Source organism: Myotis myotis, unplaced genomic scaffold (assembly GCF_014108235.1).
Source record: "Myotis myotis isolate mMyoMyo1 unplaced genomic scaffold, mMyoMyo1.p scaffold_m19_p_7, whole genome shotgun sequence".
In the NCBI taxonomy this organism is placed as follows: domain Eukaryota; kingdom Metazoa; phylum Chordata; class Mammalia; order Chiroptera; family Vespertilionidae; genus Myotis; species Myotis myotis.
This window is the reverse complement of record NW_023416379.1, coordinates 66,671,845-66,688,346: the sequence shown is the minus strand read 5'-3', so window position 1 is coordinate 66,688,346 and position 16,502 is coordinate 66,671,845. Positions and strand designations below refer to the sequence as shown.

General features: G+C 38.2%; 1 protein-coding gene across 1 annotated transcript in view; it reads left to right on the top strand.

Annotated features, from left to right (window-relative positions):
- COL19A1 (collagen type XIX alpha 1 chain) overlaps positions 1–16,502 on the top strand; it is a 309,008-nt gene that overhangs the window by 255,123 nt on the left and 37,383 nt on the right. The window contains exons 29-40 of the mRNA XM_036318274.1: positions 504–539; positions 647–691; positions 784–837; positions 2,132–2,173; positions 5,843–5,947; positions 6,029–6,082; positions 6,339–6,392; positions 9,289–9,342; positions 11,215–11,268; positions 14,045–14,089; positions 16,076–16,126; positions 16,202–16,246. Of these exons, the coding sequence (XP_036174167.1) occupies positions 504–539; positions 647–691; positions 784–837; positions 2,132–2,173; positions 5,843–5,947; positions 6,029–6,082; positions 6,339–6,392; positions 9,289–9,342; positions 11,215–11,268; positions 14,045–14,089; positions 16,076–16,126; positions 16,202–16,246 (639 nt within the window). The remainder of the gene's footprint in view (positions 1–503; positions 540–646; positions 692–783; positions 838–2,131; positions 2,174–5,842; positions 5,948–6,028; positions 6,083–6,338; positions 6,393–9,288; positions 9,343–11,214; positions 11,269–14,044; positions 14,090–16,075; positions 16,127–16,201; positions 16,247–16,502) is intronic.

Here is a 16,502-nt window from a genome sequence, read left to right as displayed (position 1 = left end):
ATCACCCAGCCTCGTTTTGGTTACCCCAAATTCCGATTTGTTGAAGTAGAAACAGACAGGTGACTGATGTTTTACTTCCTACTCCGGTCACTGGACACTGTTTCTGGAAATTTCTTCAAACAGAGAAATGACACAAAGTAGAAGCAGAAGGAGAAGGAAGCCCTGATCCAGTTACCCTGTGGGCAGTCAGTTTCTGAACAGGTAGAATTTGTATGCATTGTTTGAGCATTCACGAGGGTACAGGGACAGATGATGGTGCTGAGAGAGCAAAACCATGTGGCACCTGAGCCAAACCATGTGGGTGTTTCCAGAAACAGGCATCTAGTGAAGTGTTTACCTGTCACCCGAAAGTCTGGGCTGACTTTGCAGAGTTTTCAGGGTGTGCCTGGTGGCAAGCCATGTGGTTCCACTAAGTAAATATTCATACTTAGCCCTTTACCCCCCTTGGCTAACTTATGGACATTCCTGGCAGAATTCTGATCATTGCATCTCATTCTACTTAGGGCTCCCAAGGACCAGCTGGAGAGCCAGGTATTCAGGTAAGCTACTTAACCAAGTTATTAGGCACAGCAAATCCAGCTTGCTGACCTGGGGGAAATTACTGAAAGACCATCCTCATAAGTCACTGTTTCCCCCCCTTTTCCAGGGTCCTCGAGGTCACCCTGGATTGCCAGGAACTCCAGGGAATGATGTAAGGACAGCCTTGACCAACTTCTCCCCAACAACCTGTTCAATCTGCACCTGTTCCTCTGTGCCAAGATGTGAACATGTTTCTGTTTTCAGGGAGCTCCAGGGAGGGATGGAAAGCCAGGTCTGCCAGGCCCCCCAGGCGACCCGGTATGTCAACAGAATGCCTGATTTATATTTCTTTAATACACCCAGAAGCCAAACAGCCTACCAAGCAAGTTTTGCTGTCCAAACTAATTAGAATGCTCAGTGCCTGCCTGGTGATTTTGTTTGTCCCCATTATTTTGTAGAGGGGGAAAAAGTCAAGCTGTGCCAGCATTTTTGTGTGTGTGATGAATATTTACTTCCTAAGGGTATAATTCAGCTGTACAATTTTTGCCCCAGGCTGAGCTTTGGCATATAATGTCTCAATCCCATGGAAAATTGAGTTAAAATCTATAGCCACAATTTCTATTTTTTTCTAATGCTAGTGACTAAATGAATTTCATTTCTCTAAATGGAAGTTTGCAGGTAAGTTACTTACAATATGGTACATAGCCATTGATCCTGTGGCTTTAAAATGCTGAAGTGATTAGATTACAAAAAGTGTCTTGAGTGGGCTCTTACAAAATGAGTTTAGGCACTAATTGTGTGTTCCAAAGTTTTATTTTAGCTTAAATCTTGCTTTGAGGGACAGAGAAATCTTTAAATAGCCTCAGATTCAGCAGCTATAATTTGAGAGGCCATATGGGACATGACATTGTATTAAGAGTTTTGTATAATAAAATCCAAATCTGGTCTCTCAGTTCTAAGCCTCACAAATCCTTCTAGTTCCCACATGGCTGGGCCCTGTGTGCCTTTATAAGCTACATGCAGGAACACGTTTCAGCCATACTTGAACTCCACCACTGAGTGAATCACGGTGCATCATCTGGGAATCTTGTAAAGTGTTACTTGGGTTTACAGTGTCTCTTTGAAGGGACAATTTAAGACATGAGGCCAAAACACTGCCTGAATTCCCTTAGGATCTGTCTTGCCCATCCCTTAGGTCACATATAGGCCCTTTTAAGTGGCAGTGAGAAAGAACTTTAAGGCAAACTCATCCTGTAATTTTTATAGTTTTCAATAGCTTGGTAATTTTCCTGGCAGGGGAGTGATTTTCTTTGAATAAATGATTTACCTTTATGCATTATTTAAAACGTTAACAATAAATTGCTTCTCAGCCTTTTGGCTAAGATCAAGTGTAAAACTGATAATATGTTAGGGTTGATATAAAGGTTGCCATGGTCTTGAAAATATAAAATAGAGACACAGAATCAAAGCAATAATATGCATGTGTTTGGTTGTTCATAGTAGAGGAATAATGAGTATTTCTTAAAAATGTCTACATTGTGTTGAATGTTTGCATTGTATTGTGTGCCTATATATGTACAAATATATGGATCTGCTTCTTTCTCAACCACAGATTGCACTTCCTCTCTTGGGAGACATCGGTGTTTTGCTCAAGGTAATTGTTGCTATGTAAGAAATTACATGTTAATTTCCAGGAAAAATCAGAAAGGAAATCTTTACAAGAAATTGAGTTAATTGCTTAGCCTAAACTAAAATTCAATTTTTAAGATAGAAAAAAGGGACACGTATTTTTATGTACCTTGCGCCCTTTATACTAAGCCTTTACTCTCTTCTTCATCACCACCCTCCCATTTTAGGTGGTGAAGGGCAGGGAAGGGGAGAGATGATAGTTCTGAGATGAACCACAGGGAAGGCATCCTGTCACTGACACCCTTCAGTAGATCATTCTCTCGTCTCTTAACGGGTGTTTACTCACCCTGGCTTACCACTGAGAAACCTAATCCTTCTCCCTGTATCTGCCCAGGCCAGACCCAGGATAAAAACCAGTGCTTCTCAATAAACAGCTCGATTGCAAGCCTGAGGTTTGATATCATGGGAGTTTACAAAATGAACTCTCAAGTTCCAAAGCCAACAATTGCCTTAACACCTGTTACTCTGTCAAATAAAAAAGTATGTCTCCTTATTTCCATCTCAGAGGGAATAAATCTTGCTGCCTTTTTCCCCTAATACTTCCATGTGTTTTATTTGTAAAACAGATTGGGGGGAATGATAATGGGACATCCATAACTCTATGTATTTGCATTTCTTCATGGTATGCTAAGATGGAGTGAACCCACATGAAAATCTGCTTCTTCACATTATATGCAAATGTTATGTGTTTTATCTGTCTGTGTGTGAATGGACAATGTATATGTATATACACAGAGAGAGACACACATACATTTGGGCTACGTGTGTGTATATGTGACTTATTTTATATTCCTGGCATTTACCCAATGTTTTGTACAATTACTTACATAGTAGTAGGCAGGCAGGAATATTTGTTGAATTCAAAACACTCAGGAATTCTAGTATATGTACTTGGTAGGTGATTAAACTTTTGAGAATAGATATATATAAATGTAAATATGAATGTGAATATGAATTTCCATATGAATATATATATATAAATATATTATAGAAGTTTTTAAAAACTTCAAAGGCCAACATTGTCTAATAAATCAGAAAAGAATATTTATGGGAGTTTCAGGAAGATCTTATATTTATTGAGTTACAATTACATGCCAGGCAGCTGCTCTACTTAATGTAATCTCACTTACTTTCACAACAATCCTGTGAGTTCAGGCTGTGGTAGTATCCCCATTCTGTAGATGAGAGACTGAAGTTCCCAGCAGTTAACTAAGTTGCTCAGAGTCACACAGCTCATAAGTGTAATATGAACATAGGAATACAGATCCTCAGACATTGTCTCAGTTCTTTACAATGCAGTAGTGTTGTAAATAGAAGAATTGTTAAGTGTTATACCATTCCAAAATAGCTAGGGTTCTTTACTGTAAGGATCAAAAATTTATACACTTAAGCAGAAATGAATATCCCGATGGGATATGGATTGGCTTAGAAAGACTGAATAGGCTCTGTCATGGTGAGGGACCAGGACTACAAGGCTCTTGGAATTTAGACAGTTTCACCAGGGCAGCATCTCTCTAATAAATGCTCTCTGCCATTCTTCCAGTCCTAGCATCTCAGCTGAGGCTCTGAGACCCAGGAGAGCCGATCGGCAAGAGGCAGGCAGGGCATGTTGACCGATAGTCCCAACAAACTGTATTGAATAGAATAGGAAAGCATGTAGTTCCCCCAATAAAATCTAATACAGGAATTTAGATTGGGGATTGGCTCTATTAGGCCAACTTAATAATGCCATTTTAAATCCTGACCCTGTTACTCAACTCATTAACGTTCCTTCTCTGTCTTGAGTCTTTAGCAAATTTGGTCATCCTGATTTCTGTTTTCAAAAATACCTTTGATTAATGTATTGAAAAGAGCTGAAATAATTCCAGACCCAAATGATACCCTATCAAAGACCATCGTGTAGGTTAATCTGTGCATCATTCCCTCTTTGAATGAGATTGTGTATTGGCTAATAATTGGTGCATCCTTTTCCTCTTCATAAGGAAATCTTATGACATTTTTTCAAGAAGCTTAATAAAAACTAATTTACCATTAACAAAAATTAATTTACCATTAATTTAGCATTCTGGTAATCCTAAACTAAAGAAAATGAGGACAGTTTGAAGTGACTCTTAGAAAATTCTATTGACTCTTAATGATTACCATATTTTATGTTTTATTAAAATAATCAATTGAATACTCTATTCTAACATGTTGTTGTATATTGATATGCCAGAGTTTTGCTCTGTATTGATATATCTATGACATACATTTATATGTATGTCTATAGATACAATAATTCATTTTCTTTATACTTTTTTAAATATGAAAAACTTTTTGGTTCTCTTAAGTTCTCAGGCATCTTTCTCTCGTTATAGTTTTTCAGACATTATAAGTAGTGGTCTCCAATTATATATGTATTTTTTTAACTCCTCTGCCAACACATTGGCTCTGTAAAAAGATCCTGATGGTAAAATTAGTTTAAGAAACAATGAATACTTTAGCTCCCATTTACATATCCCACCATGAAGAGAACTAAGAAGGCCCACCATGAAGAGAACTCTAGCCCAGCATTTTTTTAGACAAATTGCCTTGGAATCTTTTCACTATCATATAAAATTAGTTTTCCAAGGAAACTAATTTATTTGGAAATCAGACTTATGCTAATATTCAGTGGGTCAAAAATATTGAACTTGACTAGCCAAGAGCAAAGTTTTTTGCTAACTTCACAATAGCAAGCTTTAGTTCCCTCTTCATGTTTAAAGATTCTTCTCTTTGGTGGCCTATATTCTGTCAACTGTTAAAACTAAACTTTCTCCCCCATCCAATGGTCCCTATTCTGTGCCTTTCCTGATAACATTTTTATTTAACAATTTATTTAACAATAAGCCTTTCCAGGGCTTTTTGCAGACAATTTTTCTTTAGATACATGATAAGACATTTATCTTGGGAACTCAGACACTTAAATTCAAGCCTTTCCAAATCAGCTAAAGGTTACTGAGAAGGCAATGGAAAGGTAATTCCACTTAGATTTCCTATCTGTACTTGGATCTGACATAGAAGTCAGGTCCAAGTCACTCAAGTAATTATTTCTCACATGAGTGCTTCCACTGACAAATAAAATGTTGGTAAACTATGTAGAGTTCTCTCACTAATTTTGCTCTCAGAAAAGAAAAATCCTTTCTTCACAGCTTTCTCTTAATTTCTCTTTTAAGAATTTATTGTACTGGCTGTATGAGCTCTGTAATCTTGCCGGTTATTCTAAACTATAATACCACCTCTCTTTTTATTCTTAATTTCCCCACCTCTTTTTAAAACATGCTACTAGGCAGTTGAAACTCAGTCTGTCTTAACTGACATGTCTATTTCTTATTTATTTAGAATTTTCCTTTTAAATATCATCATAGACATGTTCCTTAAATAGCTCACCAGTATCATAAACAGATATTAGTGACTAGGTACATAAGTAGTTTTTACTTCACAAAAAGTAGTCTTTTCAAATTGGATAAATTAAGTTTCTGAAAGTAATGATACAGAAATTGTTCTATCACTTATCTCTGGCAACAGTTCAATTAGAGCTTCAAATTTGATCAAACCTCCCTTTTATAGATGACTTTCATGAATCTCTCAGTCACCTTATCTTTTTACTCATTAGAACTTTTGTGGCAACTGCCAAAGCAGTGTCCCTGGGCTGAAAAGCAACAAAGGAGAAGAAGGAGGCGCTGGTGAGCCTGGAAAGTACGATTCTATAGCCCGGAAGGTAAGAAGGCAGGCTGGGTGTTAATGGGCTACCTACTGACACATAGTGCCTTCTCTCAGATCTGTTAACCCTGTCCTCTAGGGTGACATAGGGCCACGGGGTCCTGCAGGAATCCCAGGCAGAGAGGGACCAAAGGTAAGGAAGTCTCTTCTTCACTCTTCTTTGTGTGACCTCCAATTCAGTGTGAAAAAAGGAAACCTGTTTTAAAATACACTACTTCTTGCAAAAATATTTTTGGAAAATTGGTATATAGCCATTGGCAAATGTAATTTATTTGTTCCCTAACTCTGTCCAAATTACATAGCCCAAGTATCCTGAGAAGAGATACTGTCATTGTTTCAAAAGATGACAAAGTGACTGAGTGTACTTGCTGAATTTATTGTCTTTTTAGGGAAGCAAAGGAGAACGGGGCTACCCTGGGATACCCGGGGAGAAAGGCGATGAGGTAAAAGATTATTCTCTGGTAATATAGTCCTATTGATTCTCTTTAAGTAACTCATCAAAAGAAAGACATCAGTTTTCCTAGAGTTCATTTTTAATGCTGAAACAAATAAAAACACTTAGGTAGGTCTTTTCAAATGTTAGCACATTTTAAATATACTAATATGTTAATGTTTATTATCAATGGTCCAGTTTTTAAGACAAGGAAATTAAAGCACAAAGTTAATATATCAGTTGCTATGTTTCTGTTTTCATGTAGCAGTTGATAATTCCTGCTCTCCCAAAATTAAAGCCAGGGGTTGTATGAGGAAAGGCTTGGGGGTGTGGGGGTGAGAGGGTGAGGGTAAGAGATCAACCAAAGGACTTGTATGCATGCATATGACAAAACCAATGGACACAGACAGTAGGGGGATGAGGGCTTATGCTTGGGGGTGGGGGTGGCTGGGGAGAGGTCAATGGGGGAAAAGGGAGACTCTTAATACTTTAAACAATAAAGAATTTAAATTTAAAAAAAGACAATTTTAAAAAAAAGCACGGGGTTGAAGAAGGGGGGGTTTCACTGACAAATATCCCAAGATAGCTAGTAGGATGGGAAGAATAGTTAACAAGCAACCTAGAGATAAGAACAGCCCCAGAACTCAGCAGGACTTCTCTGGAACCTGGCTCTAATATGGCTCAACTTCAATGACCTTGTTTTGTCAGTGTGTCTGCTCAGCTTTCAAACTCTTGGGAGAAAAGAGCCTGATTGGACTAGCTTAAATCAGCTGCCCACCCCCGTACTAAGGTTCAAAGTCAAATATGATTTTGAGATGATGGTATAAGTTTCTGACTCGAAGCCATGGTGATGCTCAGGGTATCATTCTTTTCTTGCATAATTCACATTAACTATTAGAAAAACCTATTAGGATGATGAATTGTTGTTAGTTTAAACAGTTTTGATGCTAATAATTCTTAATGAAAGTAAGTAAGCCATCTGGCATATATTAACCTTGATATTAGTGCAGAAAATCATAACGGTATGAAGTGATCTATTTTTTGAGTTGGAGATATATTTCAAATTATAAATGATCATTGTGTGTTATTCTTTTTCATTAATATTGATCCTATTCTAGAAAACTGAGGATTGCCTCTTGATTTTTTTCCAAGTTAAAAATTGAAGAATAGAAATATAGTATGATATTTATTTTCATTCATAAATAAAACTGTAAGGGCATTTTATTTTCAAATTAAGAGTTGTTGAGTATTTTCTTCTTCACGCTCCACAGAAAGTTTCATTGAAATACAAGCATAATATCTGATTTTAGTATTCAAATAGCTGTTAACTGCCTAGATTTGAGAGGTAGGCTTCAGAGGTGATTGAGAAGGTAACGACAAAAAGACCAGGAAATAATTGGAATTTGGGGTTTTTATAAGGGACTCTAAGTCAGATTTATTAGAAGTTAATTTTTATTGATTTAACAGGATAGATACTTTATCCTCTTGGTGAATTGAAATCCATTGCTATTATTCCTCTGCTGTTTTAGTGTTTTCTTTCTTAAGGACACCTGATGGACCTTTAACAGAGTACACAATATTTTAAACAAGACTCTTATTACATAGGGAATTCCAGAAAGTTAAGTTCCATCTGGGAACTTAGGAGTTGCCTGTTTGTTATTGGTCTTAGAAAAAGTGACATTATCCTCTATGTTTTTTGCAGATGTTTCACAACTCAAGGTAGTAATTTGTAAGTTGCAAATAGAACACACATCGTATAGTCAAAGTAAATCCTTGCTTGGAATGCAGGCCTTCCTACAATATCTCAGGATAATAATTGATAAGTAGGACATGCAAATATTGTCAGCCATAAATTATTACAATAAATAAATAAATTTTCTTATAGCAACTGGGCTAGGACTTGCAAAATGAAAATATCAGAGCAGGGAAAGAACTTAGTGGTCCCTGAATATCTATGCAATAAATTTTAATTTATATTTTAGCTTGGCACTATATGCTAAATTGACTGTCCTACTCTTTAATATGTATTCATCTTCTTTAATGACCACCTTGTCTTCTAAAATTATCTTATTGCCCTTTATGCATCCTTAGTAACTTTTACCCTTACTCCAAAATTTCAGCTTGTTCAGAAAAAGACTGCCAAGAATGATTTTTTTATTTATGGACTGAGGTTTATTTTAAAGTTTAATGTGGTCATCAAAGGTTAATGAGTCCCAAGCTTATAAATTAGACTGCCTAAAGACTCACTCAGCATCTCTAGGCTGATTCAGTGCTGAAACGAAAAGTAGCAAAGAAAATACATAAGTAAATGCATATTTTATATTTTATACACATACATATGGAGAGAACTTTATAAAGATGTTGGTATTTTTAGATAAAGCAATTTATGGCATAGCATTTATAATTTCCAGATATTTAGAGGTGCCATTCCCAAAAAAAAAAATTGTTTTCTTTCTACTTATACACCTGTAAAAAAAATTATGGTGGGTGAATAAAAAGAGCCAGAACAATATCCTAACTCATACCATTCACACATGTACATGCACATGTGGATGCACACACACACTCTCACATAGTATTGCCAGTGAGAATGATATCATCTTGAAGAAAGAATATGTCCACATTATTTAACACAAACACACATAAGATTTTTCCCAAGACTGTTTTATTTAAATTTATCTTTATTGTTGAAAGTATTACGAATGTCCCCCTTTGTTCCCCCATTGATCTCCTCCTCCCCGTTACACAAGACTTTTTGAAATCGGGTATTTGTAATATGGCATATATGATGGTTTTTGATTAGTCAACATAAATGTTTAATTTTCAATAGTAAAATTATTTGGGTAAATAAAATGCCTTGTTTTCACTGATATGATAGATGTTATGGTAGGAACTATCTCTTCTAGGGTCTTCAAGGAATTCCAGGCATTCCGGGTGCTCCAGGTCCGACTGGACCCCCTGTAAGTATTTGCTAGAACTGTTATGCCCATGGTTCACATCTGCTGGAATGATGAAAGGTGAACTAATATTTTTCATTTTTTTTCTCTGTACTTCTATGTAGATTATCCAGCTGTTGCATAGAAAAGCAGCATCTACCATCTCAGATTTTCATTTAGTCTTACTTAAGGTTGTTCAGGGTTGCTACCTGACCAGAAATCAGTCTGGGATTAAGCTAGTTATTTGAAAAGAAGTTGGATAGAAAAGAACATTCCATTTTTTAATTGTAATTTTTTGGCATTAACCTTTGGAAGAGATATTTAGATGGTTACACCCTTACATTCTTTTTTTTAAAATATATTTTATTGATTTTTTACAGAGAGGAAGGGAGAGAGATAGAGAGTTAGAAACATCGATGAGAGAGAAACATCGATCAGCTGCCTCCTGCACATCTCCTACTGGGGATATGCCCGCAACCCAGGTACATGCCCTTGACCGGAATCGAACCTGGGACCTTTCAGTCCGCAGGCCGACGCTCTATCCACTGAGCCAAACCGGTTTCTGCACCCTTACATTCTTGAGCACCATAAACTAAGAATTTATTTTCTACAGGGAAAATATTGGTCATGGATCATCAGATTCAATTTATTTTCATTTCTATTTATGAATTAAAATGCCCTCTACTTTACTCAGTACCTTTTCTCACCCTCAGACACAACACCATCGCCTTTGTGTCTTTGATTATACTGTGTTTCCAAAAATAGAATATATTTTCCTTTTCCACCTGCTAGATCCAATTTCTCATTAAGGCAAAGCTCAAGTCTAGTGTGTCCAGTTAAAATACAGGATGCACAGTTTAATTTTAATTTCATCTGAACAATATTTTTAGAATGTCCCAAATAGCCTACTTTTTAATCCTCATCCAAGGATATTTTTTTTCATTGATTTTTAGAGAGAAAGTAAGGGTGAGGGGGAGAGAGAGAGAGAGAAATGTCAATGAGAGAAACATAGATTGGTTGCTCTATGGCATATATCAATTGCCCTTACAAGCCAAGGACCAAGGATTGAAACTGAAGCCCGTGCAATGCCCTGACCAGGAACCAAACCTGAGATTTTTCAATGCATGGGACCACATTCCAGCCAACTGAGCCACAGGGGCCAGGGCCCAAATATTGTATTTTTATTTGCTAAAGATAGCAACACTATTAACTTCTCCACCTCTTCCCTACTTAGAGTTCCTATGCAAATGGTATTTATCACACAAGTGGGAATGTAATCACTTTCCTTAATGTTTTGAATCATGGATTTGCCATAATTAAAATTTTATCATTTTTGCTTTCACCACAGTTATGCAGAACTAACCTGGCTTTAAATTGTAGACTAAAATTAAAAATTAAGAGAGAGGGTTGTGAAAGAAACCATGAAAATTATAGCTAACTCTATTCTTCAAAAAGAATTAACATTAAATTTTATTTTCCATTGGTAAATTGCAGATCACATAACTCAATATGCACATTGTTAATTCTGCTGCGTCTTGAAGTATGTAAAATGTTGATCGCTACCAAAATTATAGCTCATTTAGGAAGGCATAATGTTATGTAAATTGCCATTTAAACAGCAAGGCTAAATTCTTAAATGTATCAAAAGGTTCCAATTAAGGTCATTAAATGTGGTTGGCCAAGGTGAAAAGCAGCCACAAATACAAATTTTACCCTTGCAAGAGCTTATCAGCAGGCTACAGCTGCTGCATCAGCCTGAAGAAATGGAAGCTTGTAGGATTGATTTAATTAGGATTAAATGACCTTCAAAATGTATCAGTTTTTAGACTAACTGTCAATACCCTGTGGCCACTTCGTTGTTGTTTTCTGTAGCAAACTTAGTTTTGTGTTTTACAGGGCTTGTTGGGAAGAACCGGACATCCGGGTCCCTCTGGAACTAAGGGTGACAAGGTACAGAGGAAAAGCCTCCCTTCGTGTTTGAACTGGGGCCTGGGGTCGGGGCAGGGTGAGACCATTTACAGAGAGAGCATCACAGTAGAATTGATGTCAGGGAATAGCTATTCTGATAGTGGACTTAGAAGGACATAGGTCAAAAAATTGGCCTGAACGAATACAGGAGATACGTTCCTAGAGGAGAGATAAAGAGAACACTGGTGCCATATAGCAAAAGTCCAAGCTGGATCCAGGGTCCTGGGCATGGTGCTTTGTGGAAGGGGGTGTGGGAGCAGCCTCCTGAAGAGGTGCAGGTACCGTGTCTGTGTCGGGAGTTCCAGCCACAGGGGCCGAGGCTTCGGAAAGAAGGCTGGTCATCAGGACTAGGAGTCCAATAATCGGGCGGCTGCTGAGAAAATCAGGGAGTTCTGTTATTTGAGAGTCATAGGGGAAATTACTAAGGAACCAGTAGTGAAACCAAAAGGTGGGGTATTGAGTCTGAGTTCTCTCAAAATCAAAGAATGAAGTCACGGACAAAAACCATCAGTGGAACCAAAGTTTGAGAGAAGCCAGACCTGGAAAAGGTGCAGCTGGGGTCCCAGGAGCAGGCCGGTGCCCAGAGCTTCCTTCCCACATAACAGCTGGATGTTAAAGTCTATTAGTCCATGTGTAGAGGCCCACAAGGCCATAACCCACGTGGGTGCAAGGATGTGCTCCCCCACACAGGAATGTCAGGAACCCATTGCATGCCAGGGAGAAGAGCGAGGGTGAGAGAAGCAAGCACCTTTTAATTGGGGGGCGGGGGAGGTGGATTACACCTTGCTAGCTCCTAAATGGTCTTTTAAAAGAATTATGCCTTAATAATATTCTTGGGATTGGTTAGTATATGCCTCACTGTCTTGTGATTGGTTATCTGCAAGCTGCCTGTCTTAGCAACATCTATACATTTTAAAGTTCATGCCTCTTACAGGCATCCTTCCTTCCCCGCCCAGTTGAGATGCCTTAGTGACTCCTTTAGCTGGGTTTGCCGGTTTTATTTCCCGCCCCCATGATCCCAATTCCTGACCACCTAGCTTCCTTCTCTCTCCTCACCAGGAAGGCTTGTTTCCTGGGGAGGCTGCTGTGGTCAGAAGGGAGGGGAGCAATACAGGCCACAGGGCTTCAGCAGTTTACCTTATTTAGGATCTAAATTGGCCCCACATTATGAATCCAGACAGAGCCAGAAAATGAGTGAAATAAGACTTCAGGGAAGTAACTAGATGAGAGAAGTAACAATCAAAAGTCCACATGAGGCACGTAAGTGGCTTCTACCCTGAAATGACCAAAATGGGACAAAATGGCATCAAGGAACAAAGGAATCCCCCCCAAAAATATGAAAGGGAACAATGTGCTTATTCTAAATAGTCTCAACACATATTTTTCTGATAGTATTCCAAGGAGCTTGCCCAAACCCACCAGCCTTTCTTCTCGGTTCTCTATGGAAATTATTCAGTCAGAGATTTGCCTTTTGAAGTTAATGGGAATTCCACACTGGATGAGCTTTGGGGCGCAATCGAGGATGAAAATATGTCTTTTAATTGTGCCAGGAATAAAGGTCTTTTCAACAGGCACATATTTTTCCTTGTTTGTTGTCCTCTCATAGCTCATGAGTACTATGACATAATTCTGGGAGGACACTGCCTGCAGTCAGCAGAATATGACATGTCTTGGAGAGATAGCCACCATCAAAGCAGTTTGGGCAAAGATACAATATACTCATTGTCACATTCTCAGTCAGACACATTGCAAGAAAAACTTTACAGTTTATTTTCCTTGACAAAGATACAAACAAAAGGGGTTTTTATGATACTTCCCTTTAAAAATAGGGAGGTTGGAATGAAATCCTTCATTAAATTTATGGAAATGGGCTGAAATCCCTCAAAATTTGGGGGCACAGTAAGTAGGAATCCCACTCTCTCTGAATTCTTTTTTGATTAACCATTTCATGCCAACAGTCCTACGGGACTTAAAAGATTCTAAAAGAAAATGTACAGGAAGAACTTATTAAAGGCACCAGAGGGACCATAATATCTCTGCTCATTATGGATTGATAAGCATTCTGTGTTTTATAAAAAATAAAAGTGAAATCCATTTTTCAAGTTTCAACTTGAATTCATTGTTCAGTCTGCTTCTCCTGTAAACAGAATGTCTGAGGCTGTTTAAATTGTATAGAACATTTATCTGAAAGAGTGTCGAACCACAGTCACTTCTGTTCAGTGGGACATGCCTGACTTGGTTATAAAGTCTAATAGGAACTTAGGAAGTGAGAGAGGTTTCTCCTCCTGCAGACATGAAATAGGTTGTGATTTTCTACTCTGGTCAAACTATGCAGATGATCCCTCTGATTCCCAAACGTTGAAGGTATAGAGGTGAGACTGAAGTGAGTGGTTTGTCCCCTGCTTCCAGGAGCTCTGCTCTGCACCCCCACAAGCGGCAAGTTCCCCCAGCTGCACTCGAAGTCCAGGATGGGATTACCTGGGTTGTCTGGCTCCATCTAAAAATAAGTTTCATCCCTGGGCTCCCAGAGTAAGAATTTGAATGAGTGCAGGAAAAGGCATTTACCTTTCCTGTGGTCTAGAAATGTATTTCCTGATGAAAGAGAAAAGCCAAGCTGAATAAGACCTTGCAAGGCCAAAACAAAATGACAGCCCATATTGATTTCAGAATGCGGTTCTCAGAGCAAGTACAATCTGGTTCATAAACTTGGGGTGGAAATGTCTAAACCATTGATCTTTGGTCTGAATATCCCTTGCAGGGCAGCGAAGGACCTCCTGGGAGGCCTGGACCTCCTGGACCGCCTGTGAGTTGTTTCAGGTTTAAAAGTTAAAGTTGTGTGTGCCTACTTATGACTTCCGTATCTTAGAGGTCAGACTACATTTGGATGTTCTTACAGATAAAAAGTCATCTGAGTTTTATGTATACATATAAATGTTAGCCAGGGTAGCTTTGGGGAGAACTGGTGTTTCCCCTTTAGCTCTGCTCCAATGAGAAGTGCTCAGATTTGCATACTGCAGGCTTCCTTACTGTAGACTCAGAAGACCTGGGTAGGTGCCCAGGCTTTCCACTTCCTGCCTGGGAGTGTGTGTGTGTGTGTGTGTGTGGGGGGGGGGGGTTGGTCATGAGAAAGTCATTAAACCTCAGGGAGCCTCATTCACAGAAAATAGGTGGGCTTTAAAAAGAGATCCCTTCCAACAATGTGAGTAGGTGCAGGATTTGATATTATGTTATATGTGTTCATTGCAGTCCATTATGTCTGAGTTGCAAGGAAATTCTATTTATATAGCACCTACTGGATAAAATGTACAAGAGCCATCAGTGTTTTTATGCTTCTGATTGAGACAGATATGCACTTTGTTGGGAGGCGGAGAAGAGAAGAGGTACCTCTCTCTGTAGCAAGTCTGCCCTCTTGTGGGGCCAGGCTCAAATCGGAACAGAACTTTGGTCCACCCTGGCTCATAGGAATACTTTAGAAGCCAAACTCACTGGAGAGGGGGCAGAATTCCTCTGTGACTTTATGAAGACCACACAGATATGTTGATAATCTTCATGTGAATGTAGACTTTGCACACACACAGAAGGGATTTGCACTTTGTTTTCCTAAACCTGGTCTTCATTTTGTTTACCTTCTCCCTTGACAGGGAAGCAGGACAGAAAGCATTTGGGGCTCAAATCCTAAAATACACTCCCTCTCCAGTGGACAGAACAGCAAAATATAAACTGAACACACAAAAGAGACCTGTATTTTATAATGGGTCTAAAAAATCTTCCTCTTCCCCCTGAATCCTCCAAAATTACTTATTCTTCAAGACAGATTAACGTTGTCTTTTGGGGGAAAACCTCTCACCTTTGGGGTGGGGAGGGTATCTCGGACAAAATTATCCTTCATTGTCCAGGACTTAGAACACTAAAATATAGTAGACATTCAACAATTGTCCAATTAGTGAGTGAAATAATAAAGACGTAAGTGAATGGAGCATTTTTTTCTTCCATCACTAGTGATTTGAATATGCAAGTCTTCAAATGATGACCATTATCCTAAAACAGTGAAATGATGGCTTCTTCAACTTTGCACCGGAAATACGGAAGTCATAAAAAGAGAAATTTAGATTAGTGATTGTATGGAAATTTCTTTAAAAATGATAAAAGAGCCTAAGTAAAATTTTCATATGCAATTTTTTTCTGAATGCCAATGTGTGTGATTTTTAAGGTCTCAAATGAGTTCTCTGTGTTAGTTACTTTGGGACTTTCCAATCACAGGCCAATTTTATTAGGAAGTTCTTATTCCTCGTTGTTCTAAGGAATATGTTTCTGTAGAAACGGCCACATAGGGTTGTGAGTAACATCATCCCATTTAACCTTAATTTTCTGTTTAGTATGAAGAGACTGTGGAAAAAAATTACTTTTCAGTAGCCAAATTGTTCCCTATTCACATCTTCATCAGCAGGACTGTGGTATAGCCTGCAGGTCAGCGAGCTGTAAACAGTTTGCATAAATTGGCAATTCAGAAACTGAATTTTAATGCACCAATAATATTTTCCTCTGAGTGCATTAGTGTCTCACCTGTCAAACCTGAACATTAAGCACACCCCTACTGGATGTGTCTGTGTGCTCCAGGTAGAGGTCACACTCCTTTCCATTTTTTTCTCTATATTTGCTTTTGAAGAGCCAAAAATAGAAACACGGTATTATTTTACTTATAGTATTAAACTCACTTTCTAAAATAGAACAGGAAAAATATATTTTTGTAAAAAGATAGAATAATTCTATATCTCATTTCTTTCCTAAGGGTGTGCCATTCACTGAAGGAAATGGAATGAGCAGTTTATATAAAATCCAGGTATTTATCTTTATAATTACATAAAATAGTTTTCCGGTTATGGATTAATATAATTCTTGTCATCTTTTTTTTAAGGGAGGTGTGACTGTTCCCAGTTATCCAGGGCCCCCCGGCCCCCCGGTGAGTACAGTTGTTTATCACCAAGCATACCTTAGCTGAACAACCACAACACCAAGCATACCTTAGCTGAACAACCACAACTAAAACAAAACAAAGCAAACAAAAATAACTCCTAAGTGCACACCCAAAAATACGTGTTACAGATATAACCAAAATTTTATGCTGGAGGACAAAATGAAACCAATTATAATAAAACTGAGAAAACATGCACAGCTAAAATAATGAAAAATAGCATTATGCATCGCTGTGCCACTTT